The sequence below is a fragment of the Balaenoptera ricei genome, chromosome 3, assembly GCF_028023285.1.
Source record: "Balaenoptera ricei isolate mBalRic1 chromosome 3, mBalRic1.hap2, whole genome shotgun sequence".
In the NCBI taxonomy this organism is placed as follows: Eukaryota; Metazoa; Chordata; class Mammalia; order Artiodactyla; family Balaenopteridae; genus Balaenoptera; species Balaenoptera ricei.
Window position 1 is genome coordinate 164,624,741 of NC_082641.1, and position 20,822 is coordinate 164,645,562.

Consider the following 20,822-nt stretch of genomic DNA (forward strand, 5'->3'; position numbering starts at 1 on the left):
CACCCACCTGGGTCTGCCGTGCATGGTGGCATGTGGACTGTGGTCCCTCCATCCACCACCCAGGACTGGGAATCCTCCAGGCTGGCAGCCAGAGCTTGGACCTATAGTGTGAGTGTCCCCTCTCCAGTCCTCAGTTTCTCCATCTCCTGGTCCAGCTGGATTCTCGCCCGGCACTTTGAGACTCAGGGATGAATTTCCAGCCTCTGCGTGGGACCTCTGTGGCCCAGAAAGATGGAGGGATCAGGTGTCTAGAGGCACGCAAACATCATCCTGATTTTCAGAAAGAAGGCAGGACCTCTGGGCAGGAAGCTGTTGACTTTGGACAGTCCTCTTGCCCCTGTGCAGACCAGAGCTAGACAAGGTCAGGTACCTTCCCACCCCAGTCCCCTTAGTTCAGTGAGGAAATGAGGCCCAGAGAAGGGAAGCGTTCTGGCCCAGGCTATACCACAGGTCAGTGGCCAGATAGGACCAGACTCTAATAGCCATCTATCTGCTTACTCACTTCTTCGTTTAAATGTGTTTTGGGGTAACTACCATGTGCCTAAGCACAGTCCAGGCACTGGGGATGCTGCAGTGGATGTGAGAGACCATGTTCCAGGGCTCTTGATCTTGTGGGGAAACAGAGGAGAAATAAGTAAACAAACAGACATGAGAATTTCAGTAGGTATCAAAGACTGTGAGAAAATAGCCCTGGTGATGCAATGTCTAGGGGCCTCCAAAGGAGGTCTGCATGATGTGATCTGAGATGATCCGGTGCGTGTTTCTCCTTTACTCTCACACTCACGACACCCCCAGCACCAGCTGGGTGTCCTACAATTCAAATTTGTTTCCTAAGCACTCTTCTCAAGAAGCTACTGGAGGATGAGCTCCATCGAAATGAAAGAATAAACCAGAAAAGAAGAAGACATGAGCTACAGAAAGCAGGAGACCCGACACAAAAGAAATGACAAGGGAATCATCCTTTGGAGGATGGTGAAAATGGTTCCAGGATAGCAGCTCTGCACCACATGTGGAGGGCAACTGAGCCACACTGCATCAGGGCAACCCAAGAGACAAACTGTCATCATTAAGACCCCCCTTCCATCAAGCCATCTTCTTAACCCAAGGACAGAACGCCCAGGAGAACTTGGCCCAGATTCTCATCAGTACTTGTCTCGTCTTGACCATGTGCTAATGAGGGTCTCTCCCCTCAGGCTCTGCTGAAGACACGCATATCACTCACAGAAGTTTCCAGCTTTTCCCTGAGAGTGGGAGGTAGACCACGATGGGCTCAAATATAGAAAGGACAGAGCAGCCCACTTTCACTGACCGGACTTCTGCTGCATGTCCAGCGCCTGGTCTACACCTCAGTCTTGCCAGGCACCCGACTGTGGAGAGCCCAGTGTTTCCCAAGACTCACTTGTGACCTTGCTCATGAGTTCCCCAGAAAGGGCCTTGTCACCTCCCAGAGAAGCGGAAGTCAAACCAAGACTGCTCCACTCACCTCCTCCTGGAGCCTCTGCCCAGCGGGGACAGTGCTGCCCGCTCCTTGCATGGCTGGTGTGTGCTTGCCCTTCAATTTCAAGACTAAGAAGTATGTTTCTTGGGATAGATACACAGGTAGACCTATAAAGAAAAGCAAGGGAACAATTAGCACAAAAGTCAGAATGGTTATTGCCTAGAGGTTAGGGAGTAAGGAGTGGATTCATCAGGGAAAGTATGTAAGGGATTTTAAGGTACTGATAATTCTCTTTTTCTTAGCCTGGGTAGCAGTTCACAGATGTTCATTCATATTGTTTTAATAATAATAAAAATAATTCTTATTTAAATTATAGATGTGTTCATAGAATCTTTTGTGTTTAGTTTTTTTTTAAGTGAAGAGAGGAAAAAGTATCAAGGGAACATCTCTCTGTGGCGGTCTCCAAGCAAGGCCCCATATTTACTCTGATTGGATAACCTGGGTCTCTCACTCAGGGGTGAGAGGAGGGGATGCTTCATTTTCATTTGCCAGGGCCCAGTTTACCACCTGCCCCAAGCCCACCTAATCAGGGTTCCAGCCAGTGGGGAGAAGTGGTTCCTGGAAGTAAGGAAGCATGGCGGTTGGAAGGGTAAAACAAAACCCCTTCACTGTGGTTTGGGGGAGCAACTGGGCAGTATAGTTTGATTCCCTTGTAAGGACTGGTGTCTTTCAGCCCAGTCTTGCTCCTAGAAGTGTGTCCTCAGGAAACAATCAAGAATGTGGACCAAGAGTAAGGGACTGACTGGATGGATTATGGAGTGAGAGAGAGACCAATTTTCCCTCTTTAAAGAGCTCTATTTTACTTACTGACCTGTGGTGGGTCTTGGTGCTGTCAACCTGCACTTAACAGATTGCCTGCAAGCTGGGCTCTAGGATCTCAGAAACCCGAGCTTCCCAAGATATGGAAGCAGCAGGCTCTGTCAGCAGGAGCTGAGGGCCATATGGAGCACAAAAATAACCCATGCCAGTCCTCCTCTCACAGCCAAGTCTGTTGGATGGCCTCCCAAAGGCAAGGCCAGGCTGCGCATGTGCCACCTCTGCGCTCAGGTCTGAGGGAGACCCTAGCACCCCCACAGTATCCCTTCAGACAGTAGGAAACAGGGAGGAGCCCTTCATGGGACCCAAACTGGAATGAGATGAGTGTCTCAGCTCCAGGCTTTGTTAGGGAGGGAGGGGAGGAGGACCGCAGAGTTTTTTGGGCCCTGAACAAATGATGCCACTGCTCAGAGCAGCCAAGCATGAGATGGCATGGTTAAGGCCCCTACCCTTGGACCCTTTCCTCCTCTGAGGTTCCAGTGAGGGTGGGGGAAGGGCTTGCCCATGGGCTAAAACCTCTTCTTCAGCTGAGTCCATTAGGGGCTGCTCAGGGGGCTTCCTGCCTCCTGGAGGCTGGGCCATGTTGGGATTCCCAGTAATCAGGCTGCCCTCCTCAAGCTCTCAGCCCCTGAGCCCAGCTCCCCTGCTGAATCTCTGGGCCATGTCTGTCTTCCGTTCAGCATTTACCAGTTTCCTTCCCAGGGCCAAGGGTAGGAGCTGGGTCTGGAGTCTGTGATCTGGGTAATAGTCAACAGCTAGTAACCTTGTCCACTCCACTTTACTATGTAGGACCCAGGTTTGCTCATCTATGAAGTGGGCAATCATTCCCATATGGTCGTTTTAAGGATTAAGTGACATGTGAGAACAAAAGACCCATGAAACATGACACAGAATCTGTTTCTTGAAATGAAACCCCTGGGGGTCAGAACCTGTCTGGGTCAGATGGGGCAAGTACTTCATCCAGGACCCTTGGAAACAGCCCCAAGTTTAGCTCCCCTTCCCCTAAGGGCACAGAGACTGTCCCTATTCCTGCAGAAGCAGTCCCAATCAAAGGTGCCCATTCAACTCTCTCAATCATGCCTTGGGCCAGCTGAGGCTCCAGATGCCCTACCTGGGTAGGAGGTCTTGTCTGGACCCTGTGAGAAAAGTTTGGAATTTAGGCCTCTTCTCAGAGCTTCTGGTGGCCCTGCACAGATAGAAGTAAAACTGAAACATGGTCTCTGAAGAGACCATCTAGACAGGCAGCTCTTTCTCATGGCAGGGGAAGGAGGATGCCTGGGTCTTGCAGGGCACACACAGATCCAGGAACTGTGTGTGGCCCCAAACCCTCCCAAAAAGCTGCAAGGGGACTAGGAGCATCATCGTAGAAGGGCTCTCATCTCTGTCCCTGATGGAGAGATGGAACAATGTAAGATGTTTATTCCCACTAGAATTGTTTTTGCAGGAGTTTTGTCCAATACACTATGACAAGAAAAAGGAGTGAGGTTTAACCACCAGAAAGGAAGAAATGAAATTACTATTAATTGTAGACATGATTGGTTTCTGGAAAACCCAAAACTATCAGAACTAATGAGATATAAAAATCCATATACAAAACCCCATAGCAGGGACTTACCTGGTGGCGCAGAGGTTAGGTATCCACCTGCCAATGCAGGGGACATGAGTTTGAGCCCTGGCCCAGGAAGATTCCACATGCCACGGAGCAACTAAGCCCATGCACAACAACTACTGAGCCTGCTCTCTAGAGCCTGCGAGCCACACCTACTGAGCCCGCGTGCCACTACTACTGAAGCCCACAGGCCTAGAGCCTGTGCTCCGCAACAAGAGAAGCCACCACAATGAGAAGCCTGTGCACCGCAACAAAGAGTAGCCCCCATTCACCACAACTAGAGAAAGCCTGTGTGCATCAACGAAGACCCAACACAGCCAAAAATAAATAAATAAATTAAATAAATAAATTTATAAAACAAAAAACAAAAAAACTAAACAAACAAAAAAAACACCAAAAAGCAATACCCAGTTAAAGATATAATGGGGGGGCATCAGGGAAGATAGTGGCATAGGAAGTACCAGGATTCCATCTCCACCTAGATGACAGTTGAACTGGCAGAATCTGTCTAATGTAATTATTTCAGCACTCTGGAGTCTATTTAAAGGCTTGCAGCTCCCAGAGGAAGGCTTAAGCAGTAAATCTCAGTTAATTTTGGTCAGTTTCAGGTCTGAGCATGGTAGCAGCATCCTCCACCCTTCAGCCTCATGGCAGGCAGCCATGCACATATTCCTGGAGCAGCTTGAACACAGCTGATGGGAGCCAAGGTGGGCAATAATGCCCTTGTTCTCCAAATATCAGGGATCTGGGTTCTTATACCTATTGCTTCTGATCATGGAGGCGCAGATACAGAAGCAGGCCGCCATAGTTGCAATTCCTGCTGGCTGAACAGGCTTTAGGGGATTTAAAGGGCCAGAGCCTGGTTCCCCCTCCCTTCTTTTTTCTCTTTTTCCCCTTTTGAGAGACAAACATTTAAGGATTAGAACTTTTGAGAACAACTACATATAGGGGAGAATTTCTAAAGTTACTGAACATGCCTATGGAAAGGTGCAGGCTCATAAAAGACCCAAAAAGATCTTAATTTTACATGTTAGTCTGATCCCAGCACAAAGGCACCCTGAAGAAATTTTTTTTTAAAATCCTGAGGAAATCTGATTTCCAGATTTTAGTTACTACTTTATAAGAGTCAAACGTCCAATGTTCAACAACAACAAAATATCATAAGGCATACAAAGAAACAGGAAAGTATGGACCATTGAAAGGAGAAAAAAATCAACATAAACCATCCCTGAGAAAGACCAGATGATGGACTTATTAGACAAAGATGAGGTGACCAGTTGAGAAAACTATGCATGAACAAAATAGAAATATCAATAAAGAGATGGAAAACATAAAAAAGAACAAAAAAGGAAATTCGGAGCAGAAAAGTACAATACCTGAAATGAAAAATTCACTAGATATATTCCAAAGCAGATTTGAGCAGATAGAAGAAAGAATCAGTGAACTTAAAGCTAGGATGATTGAAATTATTGAGTCTTAAGAACATAAAGAAAAAATACTGAAGAAAAGTGAACAGAGCCTAAGGAACCTGTGGGACACTAATAAGAAAACAAACATACATGTTGTGAGACTCCCAGAAGGAGAGGAGACAGAGAAAGGAGCAGAGAGATTGTTTGAAGAAATGATGGTTGAAAACTTCCCAAATTTGATGAAAAACATGAATATAAACATTCAAGAATCTCAACAAACTCCACGTAAAATAAACTCAAAGAGAACCATGATGAAACACATTGTAATCAAATATCAAACGATAAAGACAAAAAGAATATGGAAAGCAGCAAGAGAGAAGCAAATTATCACATACAAGAGAACCTCAATAAGATTATTGGCATTTTTCTCATCAGAAACCTTTGAGACCAGAAGGCAATGGGTTGATACAGTCAAAGTTCTGACAGTAAAAACATTGCCAACCAAGAATTCAATATACAGCAAAACTATCCTTCAAAAATGAGGGAGAAATTAAGATATTCTGAGATAAACAAAAGCTGAATGGTTTCATTATACCAAAGCAAGAAATACTCAATGGAGTCCTTCAAGTTGAAACAAAAAGACACTAATCAGTAACTCAAAACCATATGAAGAAATAAAGATCTCTAGTAAAGATATATGCATGGGCAAGTATAAAAGTTAGTATTATTATAACTTTGGTTTGTAACTCCACTTTTTGTTTTCTACATGATTTAAGAGACTAATGGATTTTTTAAAAAAAAATAATTATTAGCCTATGACACTAACTGCATAAAGATGTGGTTTTGTGACATCAGTAACTGAAACAGTGTAGGGACAGAATGGTATAGGGACAGAGTTTTCGTATGCTATTAAAGTTAAGCTAGTATAAATTCAAATTAGAGTGTTATAACTTTAGGATGGTAAATGTAATCCCCATGGTAGCCACAAAGAAAATAACTATGGAATATACACAAAAGGAAATTGGAAAATAATTTAAATGTTTCACAATAAAAAATTAACTAAATACAAAAGAAGACAGTAATACAGGAAATGAGGGATAAAAAGCTATAAGCCATATAGAAAAAATAGCAAAATGGCAGAAGTAAATTCCCCTTAACAGTTATTATTTTAAATCTAAATGGATTAAACTCTCCAGTCAAAAAGAGATTGGCAGAATGGATTTTAAAAAATGATCGAACTACGTGCTGTCTACAAGAGACTCATTTTAGATTCAAAGACATAAATATGTTAAAAGTGAAAGGATGAAAAAAGATATTCCACGAACCAAAAGAGAGTGGGGTGGCTATACTAATAGGAGAAAATAAACTTTAAATTTAAAAAGGTTACAAGAGATAAGGAAGGACATCATATATTAATAAAAGGTTCATTACAGCAAGATATAGCAATTATAAACATTTACATAACTTTAAAACAGACCATCAAAATATATGAAGAAAAAAAATTACAAGAATTAAGGAGACAGTTCTACAGTAACAGTTGGAGACTTTAATACCCCACTCTCAATAATGGATAAAACAATCAGACAAAAGATAAATAAAGAAATATAGGATTTGAAAAACACAATGAGCCAACTAGATCTATGAGACATATACAAAACACTCTATGCAACAACAATAGATTACACGTTCTTCTCAAGTGCACAGGGGACATTTTCCAGGATAGACCATATAATGGGCCACAAATCAAGTCTCAATATATTAAAAAAGATATCTATCATACAAAGTATCTTCTCCAACCATAACAAGGATGAGTTAGAGGTCAACAATAAAAGGAAAACAAGAAAATTCAAAAATTTGTGGAAACTAAACAATGCACTCTTAACCAATGGTTCAAAGAAGAAATCATAAAGGAAATTAGAAAATCCTTAGAGACAAATGAAAATGGAAACACAACATACTAAAACTTATGGGTTGCAGTGAAAACAACGTTAAGAGAGAAGTTTATAGCTATAAACACTTACATTAAAAAAGAAGAAAGAGAGCTTCCCTGGTGGCGCAGTGGTTAAGAATCTGCCTGCCAATGCAGGGGACATGGGTTCGAACCCTGGTCCAGGAAGATCCCACATGCTGCAGAGCAACTAAGCCCGTGTGCCACAACTGCTGAGCCTGCGCTCTAGAGCCCGTGAGCCACAACTACTGAGCCCATGTGCCACAACTACTGAAGCCCGCATGCCTAGATCCCATGCTCTGCAATAAGAGAAGCCACTGCAAGGAGAAGCCCGTGCACCACAACGAAGAGTAGCCCCCACTAGCCACAACTAGAGAAAGCCTGCATGCAGCAACGAAGACCCAATGCAGCCAAAAATAAATAAATAAATAAATACATACATACATTAAAAAAAAAAAAAAAAGAAGAAGAAAGATCTCAAATCAACAAGGAACTAGAAAAAGAAGAGCAACCTAAACCCAAATCTAGCAGAATGGAGGAACTGATGAAGATTAGAGAAGAGATAAATAAAATATAGAATAGAAAAAAATTACAGAAAATGAATGAAACCTAAAGTTGGTACTTCAAAAAGATTAACAGAATTGACAAACTTTTAACTAGATTGACAAAAAAAAGAGAATTACTCAATTACTAAAGTTAGAAATGAAAGTGGGAACATTACTTCCAATTCTACAGAAGGATTATAAGAAAATACTATGAACAATTGTATGAGAACAAATTAGATAACCTCGATGAAATGTACAATTCCTAGAAACACAAAACCTACCAAGATTGAATCACAAAGAAATAGAAAATCTAAATAGGCCTGTAACTAGTAAGGAGATTGAATCAGTAATCAAAATCCTTCTGACAAAGAAAAGCCCTGGAGCTGATAGCTTCACTGGTGAATTTCTACCAAACATTTAAAGAAGAATTAACACCAATCCTTCTCAAACTTTTCTCAAAAAGTAAAGAGAGAACACTTCCTAACTTATTGTATGAGGCCAGCATTGCCCTGATATGAAAGCCAGACAAAGACACTGTAAGAAAAGAAAACTATAGACCAATACTCCTCATGAACATCGATGCAAAGATCCTCTACAAAATACTAGAAAACTGAATTCAGCAGCATATTAGAAGGACCAAGTGGGATTTATTCTTAGAATTCAAAGATGACTCAACCTATGAAAATCAATTAATGTAACACATCACATTAACAGAAAGAAGGAAAAAATCGTCTGATCATTTCAATTGAGGCAGAAAAAGAATTTGAAAAAATTCAGTACCCTTTAATGATAAAAACACTCAACAAACTAGGAATAGAAGGAAACTACCTCAACATAATAAAAGCCATACATGAAAAACCCACAGCTAACATTATACTCACTGGTGAAAGACTGAAAGCTTTCCCTCTAAAATCAGGGACAAGACAAGGATGCCTGTTTTTGCCACTTCTATTCAACATAGTGCAAAAAGCTCTAGCCAGAGCAAGAAAAAGAAATAAAATGCAACCAAATTAGTAAAGAAGTAAAATTAGCTGTTTGCAAACAAATGACCTTATATATAGAAAGCCCTAAAGATTACATACCAAAAAAAAAAAAAAAAAAAACTGTTAGTACTAATTAACAAATTCAGCAAAGTAGCAGGCTACAAAATCAACACCAAAAAAATTAGTTGTGTATCTATATACTAACAATGAACAATCCAAAATGGAAATTAAGAAAACAACTCCATTTACAATAGCATCAAAAAGAATAAACTTAGAAACTTACACTTAGGAATCAATTTAGCCCAGGAGGGAAAACACTTATACCCTGAAAACTACAAAACATTACTGAAAGAAATGAGAGAAGTCACCAATAAATGGAGACAACTTGTGTCATGGATTGGAAGACTTAATATTGTTAAGATGTTAACACTATCCAAAGCAATCTACAGATTTAATGCAATCTCTATCAAAATTACAATTGGGTTTTTGGTCAAGGTAGAAAACTCCATCTAAAGTTTATATGGAATCTCAAGGGACCCTGAATAGCCAAAACAATCTTGAAATGGAAAAACAAAGTTGGAGGATTTTACAAAACAATCTTGAAATGGAAAAACAAAGTTGTAGGACTACAGAGCTACAGTAATCAAAACAGTGTGGTATTACCATAAAGAAAAACATATAGACCAATGGAATAGAATAGAAAGCCCAGAAATAAATGCCAGTGTATAGAATCAAATTATTTTTGACAAGCATGCCAAGACCATTCAGTGGGGAAAGAAAAATCCTTTCCCAAATGGTGCTGGGAAAACTGGATATCCACATGTCAAATAATGAAGTTGGACCCTTTCCTAACACCATATACAAAAATTAATGCAAAATGGATCAAAGACCTAAACATAAGAGCTGAAACTATAAAACTCTTTGAAGAAAACATTGGAAAAAAACTTTATGACATTGCATTTGTCAATGATTTCTTATATATGACACCAAAGGCACAGGCAACAAAAGAAAAAAATAGATGAATTGGACTTCACCCAAATGAAAAACTTTGGTGCATCAAAAGACACTATCATCAGAGTAAAAAGGCAACCCACATAATAGAAGAAAATATTTACAAATCACAAAGCTAAGAGGGATTAATATCTGAAATACATAAAGGACTCCTAAAACTCAACAACAATAAAAACAGCTCAATACAAAAATGGGCCAAGGACTTGAACAGACATTTCTCCAAAGAAGATGTATATGAATGGCCAATAAGCACATGAAAAGATGCTCAACATCACTGATCATTAGGGAAATACAAATCAAAACCACAATGAGATACCACTTCATACCCTAATGGTGACTACCATCAAAAATAAAGAAAATCGGTATTAGCATGGATGTGGAGAAATTGGAACCCTTTTACATTGCTGGTAGGAATGTAAAATGGACAACTGCTGTGGAAAGCAGTGTGACAAAGGTGGAAGCAACCCAAATGTCCACTGATGGATGAATGGATAAAGAAAATGTAGTATAAATATACAGTGAAATACAGTATAAATATCCAGCCTTAAAAAGAAAGGAAATTCTGACACATGCTACAACATGAATGAACCTTGAAGACCTTATGCTAAGTGAAATAAGCCAGTCCCAAAAGGACAAATACTGCTGTGCAGTGTTGGTGGTATAGTGGTGAACATAGCTGCCTTCCAAAAGGACAAATACTATATGATTCCACTTATACAGGTACCTAGAATTGTCAGATTCTTAAAGAAGAAAATAGAATGGTGATGACCAGGGGCTGAAGGGAGGGGAGAATGGGGAGTTATTGCTTACTGGGCATGGAGTTTTATTTGGAGAAGATGGAAATTTTCTGGAGATGGATAGTGGTGATGATTGAGCAACTAAATGGTTAATGCCACTGAAGTGTACACTTAAAAATGGTTAATACGATAAATTTTATGTTAAGCAGATATTACAACAATTTTTGAGAAAGATATAATGGGGGGGAAGAAATGATGGGATGCAAATATGTATATGTGTAAACGTATGCTACATAGGAAGGCAAAGGCAGAAGTGGCTCTGATTTGAAGCTGTGGCCAACTACATCCTTCAAGAGTCAATTGGCAGGGATAACCCCCAGCAGCTATTGATAGCTGGTTTCAGAAGCTCCAGCTACAAGGCTGGAGGAGCAGGGTAGAGGGCCATCAGGCCACAGCCAGCTTGGAAACCCTGGTGAAACACAGGAGTGCTGTTCGGAATTTTGGCACAGAGCTCCATTAGCAGTTGGAATTGCTGCTCATGTTGTGTTCTAAGCCCTTGCAGGTGGTGAGCACCCGTGGGGAGGACTGGCCTTGGTGGTCCTTTCTTCTCCATGGCAGGTATTGTGCTGAGTGCTTTGTGCACTTAATCTCACCGGTTCCTCTTCATAAACTGAAGAGGAGGGATTCTTTTCCCTGTTCTCAGTGCACAAAGGCACTTTTCAGGGCTGTTTTCTAGCAGTGTCCTTTCCCTCTGTCCCCTCGGCCAGGCCTGGCCCAGTGCCCACCCAGGAAAGAAGGCTGGAGAGAACATCTCCTCTCCAGTCCCCAAGACATGTTGCACTGACCAGCCACACACATTCCTTCCATAGGGTCTTTGGATTTCCATTTTTGGCAGCTTTTTTATGCCAATCACCAGCCCTGTGGTCTGGGCCAGCAGAATGAGGGTTGTAGACTGGCCACCCAGGAGCCAGAGATGTCGTTTCTAAATGTGCTTTCGTCACACAGTATGGTCCCCACTGTGGCTTTTTTAAAAAAACAAATTTAATTAAAATCAAAATACAAAACAAAAATGTCAGGAATTCTGGGCTCTCTTAAACCTGGAAGGTCTGAGCACGTGGTCAGCCCTCGGGGAGCCCAGCGGAGCTGTGTTTTCTCGTGCCCACAGCTCTGGCCACCCTCTACCAGCCTCACCTGCAGGGTGGCTTGCTGGGGGTCCTCTCCCTGCATCTGCCAGTCTTCCTGCAGATCAGATCCATGCAAAGCAGGCTCGCTGCCCGCCCCCCATAACTGTCATGGGAGTCCCAGGACCTCCACATGCGGGGCCTGGAGACTTAAACACGAGGATCCATATATACGCCTGAGGGGCAGGGACTGGGCAGGGGAATAGGAGACATGGGCAGAGAAACTGAGGCAGGAGCGCAAGCCTAGTTTGGGGGGAAACTGTGACTCAGAAGCCACCCCTACCCCTCCCAGGCCTGGCCTGCAGCAGGTCAGGCCTGCTTAGGTCAGGTCCCCTCCCAACCCAGGTGCATTTTCCAGGGCAGTGGCATCTGATTGGCCCAGGCTGGGCTGGTGCCGCCCCTTGGCCAAGTGAGGGTGGGCCTCCCTGTTAGTCCCACCAGGACTGTTAGTATTCATCAGAGGGTGTGGTTATTCCCCAAAGCAAAACTCCTCTGTTTGTAGCCAGAAGGAAAGGAGATGGAGGCCAAGAAAGCAGACCCAGCCAATGGAGGTGCCAAGAGGGGTGGATTTGATTCTGGAGCTCAGGTCTGGGCTGGGAAGGAGATGTGGCACCTGGGAGAGGAGGTCCTCTGTGCACCTGGGCCCACAGGCCAAAGTTAATACCTGGAAGGGATGGCCTGTTCCCGTAGGGGCCACTGTGACCCTGGGCCAACCAGCATGGGCTTTTTCTCTCTTCGTGTTTTGGGCACTGCTGGTCACACCTCAAGTGTCTGACCGAGTCCCTCTGACACTGTGGCCTGGGGATACCAGCATCAGTGCCCAGGTGGGCTGATGGTCAGGAACAGGGCCTGGGGTTCAGACACACCTGTGCTCAAGTCCCAGCTCTTCCATATACTCAGCATGAGCGCTGGGTACCTTCCTTTCCCACTCTGAGCCTCAGTTTCTTCATCTGTAAGATGGGAGGCCTAAGGGATGAGATGGGGCATCAGGCAGGGAAGATTGGCCTTCCCAGGTCAGGACCCAGGCTTCTCCCCAGCCTCCCTCCCACAGACTCTAATACTTGAATGCCTGGTGTGTTGGCCACACCTCACCATCCCTTTTTGCACTGTTCAATTTCAGGCTTCACTGCCTCTCACCTGCACCACTGAGTCACTTGAATGCCACCTATCTTGACCGAGCACCCACTGTGCGTGTACGTCAGGGGGCCGGGCCCTAGAGTACAGCAGTGGGCGAGCCAGCCTCCTCCTGGAGAGAACACAATGCCAGGAGACCAAGGCCAGTGTGAAGTCTGGGGGACTGGGGAGGCCCAGGGGTCCCAGGGGTCAGGAGGCATGCCAGGCAAGCAGGTGCAGCGTGTTCGAAGGTGTGGTGTGTGGCTAGTCCTGGGGTAAAGGGGCCCTCACCAGGACACATCAGAAAGTGGACTTTGCATTCAAACCATGGCTGGGCCACTGTTGGTTGCGTCCCCTCAGGGGGTCACGGCGTGAGCATGCCCGCAATCCCACCACCCGCCATAGCCCTGGGATGTGTTCAGGTGTTCCAGGGGCCTTTCGTCTTCTCAGCTATGTTTGATGACTGAGCTCGACCTTCATTCAGCTTGAATGGATAGCACCAAGACAATAACAACATACATCGGGACAAAGGGGGCATGCACATCAATGAAGCATTTTTTCAGTGTCCCACTGTAATTTTATTCATTGGAATAATATTGCTTGTATCGTGTCATATGTGCAGTTTTCTCTCCTGCCATTTTCACTTCGTTACATCATAACCATTTCTATGTTATCACTGAGTCCTCATAACTGTCATTTCAACGGCAACAGAAACTCCACTAATGGGTATGTGACAGTGTCCTGTCCGTTCTCCTTCTGTTCATCATCTGTGGCGTTCTGCATTTTGTTCACTGCTTATAATTAACACCAAAGCAAACTCCTTTCCAAAACTTTTCCTCTTTAGATTATTTTCTTGGGATAAATTTCCAAGGATTTGATTAAGGTGAAAGAACACTCTCAAACATAAGGCTCTTTGCACATCGAGTCAAATCTTGTCCTATTCAAAGGGGCTGTGATGGTGTATAGCCCTGCCCAGCAGTGTTTAAAGGGCTGTTCCAACATGCCAGACAGCACTGGTTGTTTTGTTGTCTTGTTCATTTAGTGGCTATAAAGCAGACACCTACTGGAGTCATACCATGCAGTTGTCTATCCACACACACACACACACACACACACACACGGAGTCCCAGGCCCCCAGGCAAAGCAAAGAGAGATAACTTGAAACAGCTCTTTAGATGGGGCACAGACGGAGCAGCCCGCCAGCCCGCCAGCCCGCTCGGGACCTCTATGCCGGCCCTGTACTCCCAGCTGCTGCTCGTGTACACCATGCAGGCTGTGTGCTTAGAAGCACACATTGGGGAACTACTGGTGATTTCAAGGATTCTCAAGGGAAATTGTGACAATAAACAATTTTCCCAGCATCATTGGCTTCTTTTAAAATTGTGGTAAAATACACATAACATGAAATTTACTATCTTAACCATTTTTAAGTGTGCAGTTCAATTGCATTAAATACATTCACATTGTTGTGCAACCACCACCAGCATCCATCTCCAGAATTCTTTTTAGCTTGCAGAACTGAAGCTCTCTGTGAATAAAAGTAACTCCCCATGCTCCTCCTCCCCTGGGAGCCACCTTCTACTGTCTGTCTCTATGAACTTGACTACTCTAGGAGCTGCATGTAAGAGGAATCATACAGATTTGTCCTTTTGTGTCTGGCTTATTTCACTCAGCATTAGAGTCCTCAAGTTTCACTCATGTGGTAGCACGTGTCAGAATGTCCTTCCTTTTTAAGGCTGAATAAATAGCCCATCGTATGTATACATCACATTTTGTTATCCATTCATCTGTTGATGGACAGTTGAGGTGGCTTTTTAAAATTACCCCGATAGCTAGTGGGAAGCAGCCGCATAGCACAGGGAGATCAGCTCCGTGCTTTGTGACCACCTAGAGGGGTGGGATAGGGAGGGTGGGAGGGAGGGAGACGCCTGAGGGAAGAGATATGGGAACATATGTATATGTATAACTGATTCACTGTGTTATAAAGCAGAAACTAACACACCATTGTAAAGCAATTATGCTGCAATAAAGATGTTAAAAAAAAAATTAGCACTGGACATCCAAACAATGGATTACTGTGGGACAGTTAAAAAATAAAAGGCATGAGCATGCTCTGTCCTGCCATGGGAAGATTTCCAAAATGTACTGTTAGTGAAAAGAGCACAGGAGAGTGTGTGCAATACACTACTTTTTGTGTAATAAAGAAAGAAACGAGGGAATATATATATATTTATATTTTCTTGTCCTTGTATACAGAAGGACAGAAAAATAGGTAAGAAATTAATAAAAGCAGTTACTATGGGAGAGGGTGAATGGGGGCCACTTCCGCAGCCCGTCTGTGTTCCCAGTAGGCTGGAGCCCCTGCTCAAGGGAGGAGGATGAAGTCTGTGCCAGCACACCTTCGGGGAGGGGCGGGAGGAATGTGAGGGCAGTACCGTGGCTCTGACCACACCCACCCTATCTCAAAGGCATACCCAGATGCAGGAAGTCATCATCCCCTCTCCCCTTGCCCGGGCACACCCTTCAGAGCCTCAGTGGTCCAGTCTCTCTGCATGCCCCAACCCCTTGCCAGCTCTGAGAGGTCCTGTCCATCTGCAGCCACTCCATGCGTGCACACATGAATGACCGTCAGCAACAGCAGGAGACACCAGAGACTGCAGCAGGGAGACAAGCCCATCCATCCACTGATACTCAGGCCAGGGCCCAGCTGGCAACACGATGGGTGCTTGGAGGTGGGAGGGCAACATTGGCCACCCATCTGCTCTCTGGGCATCCCTGTGAGTCATAATGGTTCTGGCCCCCAGCTCCACGCAACCCCTGACCTCCAGTGTAAACTTGCTGCTTCGGAACAGAGCTGGGTCCAAGCCCTCCCCCCTTCCTCGTGTGTCCGGCCCCCCCCACCCGGCCCCCAGTACCAGGCCAAACCTGAGGTGTTCTGGATGCTTCCCAGCTCATCTCTTGAAGTTGTGGCTTCCCGGCTTCCCCAGAAAGGCCCCTCTGCAGCCCCTCTCACATTGTCTGACAGACCACCCTGAGCTACAGAGAGGTTTCCAGAATCGCCTCCACCTCCACTACTGGCTCATCTTTCAGAAAACTGGGATCTGGGACAGGCTACAGGGAGGAGGTGCCAGGCGTCTGGCAGGAGAGAGCGGACCTTGCCGGCCTCAAGAGCGTTCTGTCTAGTGGAACTGGGCTCCGGTTCTGGGCTCTGGGTGTGGGGCAGAGGCAGCGCCCACCCCAGAGTTAACCACCATTCCCTGCAGGGCAGCCCCCGTGTGCCCTCATGTGCAGCAGCTTTCCCACTGGGATGGACAGGAGACAATTTTGTGAAATTTTACAGTTTCATCAACTGAAAATTGAACACTCACAACTTTGCTGGAAAGGTGAAATAAAGCTGCGGCTGTCTCTAGGGCTGGGACTGTCCAGGCCGCTGTCCAGACTGGTTCCCACACCCTCCCTGCACCGTAACCCAGTCCCTGCACGCCCTGGGGACGGCCCTCTGCGGGGCTGCTTCTGATCCCCAACATCAGCTTGGACTCTCCAAGTCCCTCTGTCTTTACTTTCAGGGCCAGGTCACCAGGGAGCAGGAGAAGTCAGAAACAGGCTGGGGCCAGGCTCTGCCATGGGGACAGCAGGGGTGAGGTGAGAGGGGCAGTGGGGAGGCTGCTTCCTGGAAGGCCCCTGTGGTGAGCCTGCAGGACTCCACAGTTAAGGCTGCGGGGGCTACTCGAACATCGTGTGGGAGATGGTTAAACAGTCACAGGCTTGGCCAGGACTCGTCGCCACGAGTGCCCCAAAGGCTTCGTTCAGGAAGACTGGCCAACAGGCATATGTGCAGAGCCCGAGGGAGGAAGCACTGTCCAGTGCACACTCGTGGACGGGTGCCTGCTGCAGGCCAGGACCTTGACTCAGGGCTGGGTCAGAAGACATGTGTGCTCTGGCCCCACCTGGAGGAGGTCTGGCTGGAGACCTTTCTCTGTACCAGGCACCAGCAGCACCCCAAGCACTCCACAGTGCCGACAGGGAGAATCTGCTGATGCCCACCGGAAGTCAGGCCCAGCCTTGAGGGGTTGCTGCAGGGAAACAGGGAAGGTCCCACGTAGCGGGAGTCACTTCAGCCACGTGCAGAGGGATGGAGGATTGAAGATGGTGGGAGAGCCTTCCTGCAGTGGGGGAATAGCTGGACAGGTCAGTGGGCCCCAATCACAAAGAGCCTGGAAGGCCAGGCTATAGAGGACAGTCATTTGGCTGCACCTGAGAGAAACTCAAACAGACTCATGTAATGGAGCAGTCCACAGAGCAGCTTCGGGCACAGCAGGATCCAGGGCCTCACCCACTGAACTCAGGAATGTGCTCACTTTCCTGGCTCCTTGAGGGACAAGATGGTCCCAACAGTGCCATTCCACTGCTCAGGGACCCAGGGGAAAGAGCTTTCAAGTGCCACAGAAGTTCTAGGATTGCATCTGAGCCCTCTAGTTTGGATCAGGTCCACCCCTAATTCATTCCTGTGGCCAGCGGCAGGGCAAATATGCTGATTGTCTAACCCTGGTCAAAAACAACCTTCACTGCGAGTAGGAGTGGATACTGGAAACAGTCAGTCCCTAAACGGCTAGGACTGGTAATGGAAAAGAGATGATTCCTGGGGACGCAGTGGCTATGGGGTGGGGGGCATCCCTCCCTGGCAGCCCTCCCAGGAGGTGATCACTGGGCTCAGGTGGGCACAGAAGAGCCTATGGGAGGCAGGGCCTGCCCAGCCAGGATCCCGGGGGACCAGCAGGTCCAAATGCCCCTTGCCATTGCAGGTAGGCATGCCCCGGACACTGGGCACCTCCGACATGGTCACTCCAGGCAGCCTCGGCCCACCCCGCCCTGAGCCCACGGATGGTGAGCAGGCCGGGCAGCCCCTCCTGGATGGAGCTCCATCCTCAGCCTCCCTGGACGCCCTGATCGAGCAGCTGGTGCCCAAAGCTGACTACTACCCTGAGGTGGGTGATCCACCCAGTGGGGAGGAGGGGTAGCAGACTGGGCTGTCTTCCACCAGGCATGGGGGAGACAGCAGAGCTGGGGCTGGCTGGGCCTGGGGGTGGAGTAGGCTGGGAGGCACGTCCTTCCATGCCCTTGTGAGCACATGCTGCCTTTCTCCCGTATCCCCCCAGAAAGCCTACATCTTTACCTTCCTGCTGAGCTCCCGCCTCTTCATCGAGCCCCGGGAGCTCCTGGCCCGAGTCTGCCACTTGTGCATCGAGCAGCAGCAGCTGGACAAGCCAGTGCTGGACAAGGTGAGAGGCAGGGCAGGGCCGGGGGCCCCCGAGTGTACTGGCTCTCCCCTGACATGCACTTGTGAATCAACATCTTGGAGAGGCAGCGATTGCTCCCGTTCTCCTGACAAGGAGCCCACAGGGGTTTCTGACTTGTCTGAAGCCCAGAGCCAGAAGGGACAGAGTCAGAACCTTTAACCCCGGTGCTGTTTTCCAATGCCCTAGGGGAGCCCTTGAGCTCACACAGCCCAGACCTGGGCCCCCAGAGTCCCATGAGTAGGTCCCCATCTGTGGCCTGGGATGGCCCTGCAGTGCCTGCTGGTCTCCCTGCCCCCAGCACCCTCTGTTCCACCCTTTCTTCTTCTGCGGGTCCACTGTTGGCTCAGCCTTCCCTCGGTTCCCCGTATCCTTTCCTCTGTCCCTCGCCATATCCCATGGGCTGCAACTGTCCATTTATACGTGTGTCAGTAGGGTTCCACTGTCCAGTGATAGAAACCCAGTTTCAACTGGCCTAAGGCAAAGGGACTTTACTGGCTCATGTAACTGCAAAGTCTCAAGCTACCACTGGCTTCAGGGGCTCAAACACCATTAAAACGTGGTCTTTCTCCCTAAGACCCCTTGCTTTGTTTTCCTCTGGGCCAGCCTCACTCTTGCTCAGGCAGGTTCTCTGCACGGTGACTGGTGGCCTCCGCGGCTCCAGGGTCATGGTCTACCCTTCCCAATCCTGTGGAAAGAGGATCCCGATAAATAAAAGCCCCGATCTCATTGGCTTAGCTTAGGCCACATGCCCCTCTGTGAGCCAATCACGGTGCATGATGGGGGTGTGCCATGCCCTGATTGGCCAGCACTGATCTGGGACCATTCCTGGAGCCCTGGGTCAGGATCAGCTGGGAAGGATGGAGAGGGGGACCCCACAGGAAAACTGAGATGCTGTCACCACAGAAAGGGAGATGGGATGACTGGCAGTTACAAACAAGAGATGACCCCCATTCCAAACGTGTGTCTGTCCCCCTCTGCTCCGCTGTGGTCAGCCCCCATTCCCATGTCCCGTCTCTGTCTCCTGGCGCAAAGAAGGCACGAGACCCACCCCGCCTCGGCCATTGCTGCTGCCCCTCGGACAGCCCAGACGCACAGTGAGTGGCTGAGACAGTGGCTGCTGTGACCCCCACCTCCCAAGCAACCCTCACCAAATGCAGACGACCCTTGGCTTGCCTTGCAGGCCCAGGTCCGGAAGTTTGGCCCCAAACTGCTCCAGTTGTTGGCCGAGTGGACAGAGACGTTCCCGCGGGACTTCCAGGAGGAGTCGACCATCAGTCACCTGAAGGACGTGGTGGGCCGCATCGCCCCCTGTGACGAGGTGGGCAAGCCAAGCGGGATTCTCTTCACCTTGTCTACACCCTCACACCCCAGATCTGAGCCTGTTCCTGGGCTGGCCTCAGGGTCCTCATCTCCCCACCAGCACACTGCAGCCCCTCTAAAATCAGCCCCTTTCTGCCCCATCAGAGAATCAGGCACTGCAGAGCTGGCAGGGAGAGCAGGCCTCTGGCTCCAGGCCTGGTCTCTTGACCTTCCTCCTGTCCTGCTCTCCTCAGTGGCATCAGATGGCAAGTGAAGGGCTCTTGTGGCTGCGTGGTCGGGCCATTGGTCAATGACCCATTAGGATGGCCTGGCAGAACCCTCTTCCCCAGTAGCTTGGAAGGCAGCCAGTGTACTGGCATCTGGTGCCTCTGCGCCCCACACCCTGCCCTGCTCTCCCAGCTGCATTACTCTGGGGAAGGCACTTAAAGGTGAAAGAGGAACAAAACTCCCTACTCCCTACCTCCCAGGATTAGGGTGAGAACACTGAGGGGGAGTGCATGTAGCTTGCCTTGGGAGGAGACTGAATGTGGCAAGCTGAGAGCTGGTGACATGCCCCACAGTGGGTCTGAACACAGAGCCAGCCAGAGCAAAGGAGAACTGCCAAGGCAGGCTGGGCACCAGGAAACTGTAAAGTCCAAGGCCTCACTGAGGCTCAGAAAGGGATGCCCTGCCCTGAGGTCATCTCACGTAGCCAGCAAGTTAGTTGTTCTGAGAGCTCGGTGACATGAGGGTCATCTCCTCCTCCTCCTTTGCATCCCCGATCCATCTGGGGATTATAACACTTGGCTTAGGTTGCAGCAGAAAGGAGGCTCAGGGAAGGCTCAATGATTGGGTGGATCAGGAGGATGAAGCGGGAAGGGGAGATGCTGACTGACTGGCTTGGTACATAGTTGGCTACGTTGATGGATGAGTCGAGGGGGAAAGAAAGATGTTTGGGCAGTTGGGTAGGCAGGGAGATTTATGGGATAAGTGGATGTGGAGAGATTGATGGAAAGAAGTGGAGGAGAAAGGTAGAAATGATAGCTAGATGAGTGGGTAGATGGATGACTAGATGGATGGGAAGGTGAGTGAATGGGTAAGTGGATGGGTATGTGTGGGTATGGATGGGTGGGTGAGAACATGGATGGGAAGTTGGGTGGGTGGATGGATGGACGGACGGTGGATGGATGGATGGATGGGTGGGTGGATGGACGGATGGTGGATGTATGTATGAATGGATGGATGGTGGATTGATGGTGGATGGATGGATGGATGGATGGTGGATGGATGTATGAATGGATGGATGAGGGCAAATGTTAGAATGGAGGGAGGAAGGATAGATAAGTGAATTGATGGATCTGTGGGTGGGTGACTGT

General features: G+C 47.4%; 1 protein-coding gene across 1 annotated transcript in view; it reads left to right on the top strand.

Moving 5' to 3' along the window:
* The window catches only part of RASGEF1C (RasGEF domain family member 1C), a 95,963-nt gene that overhangs the window by 45,872 nt on the left and 29,269 nt on the right, over nucleotides 1–20,822 (top strand). The window contains exons 2-4 of the mRNA XM_059919686.1: nucleotides 17,653–17,835; nucleotides 18,007–18,129; nucleotides 19,328–19,465. Coding sequence (XP_059775669.1) covers nucleotides 17,659–17,835; nucleotides 18,007–18,129; nucleotides 19,328–19,465 — 438 coding nt within the window. The 5' untranslated portion in view covers nucleotides 17,653–17,658. The remainder of the gene's footprint in view (nucleotides 1–17,652; nucleotides 17,836–18,006; nucleotides 18,130–19,327; nucleotides 19,466–20,822) is intronic.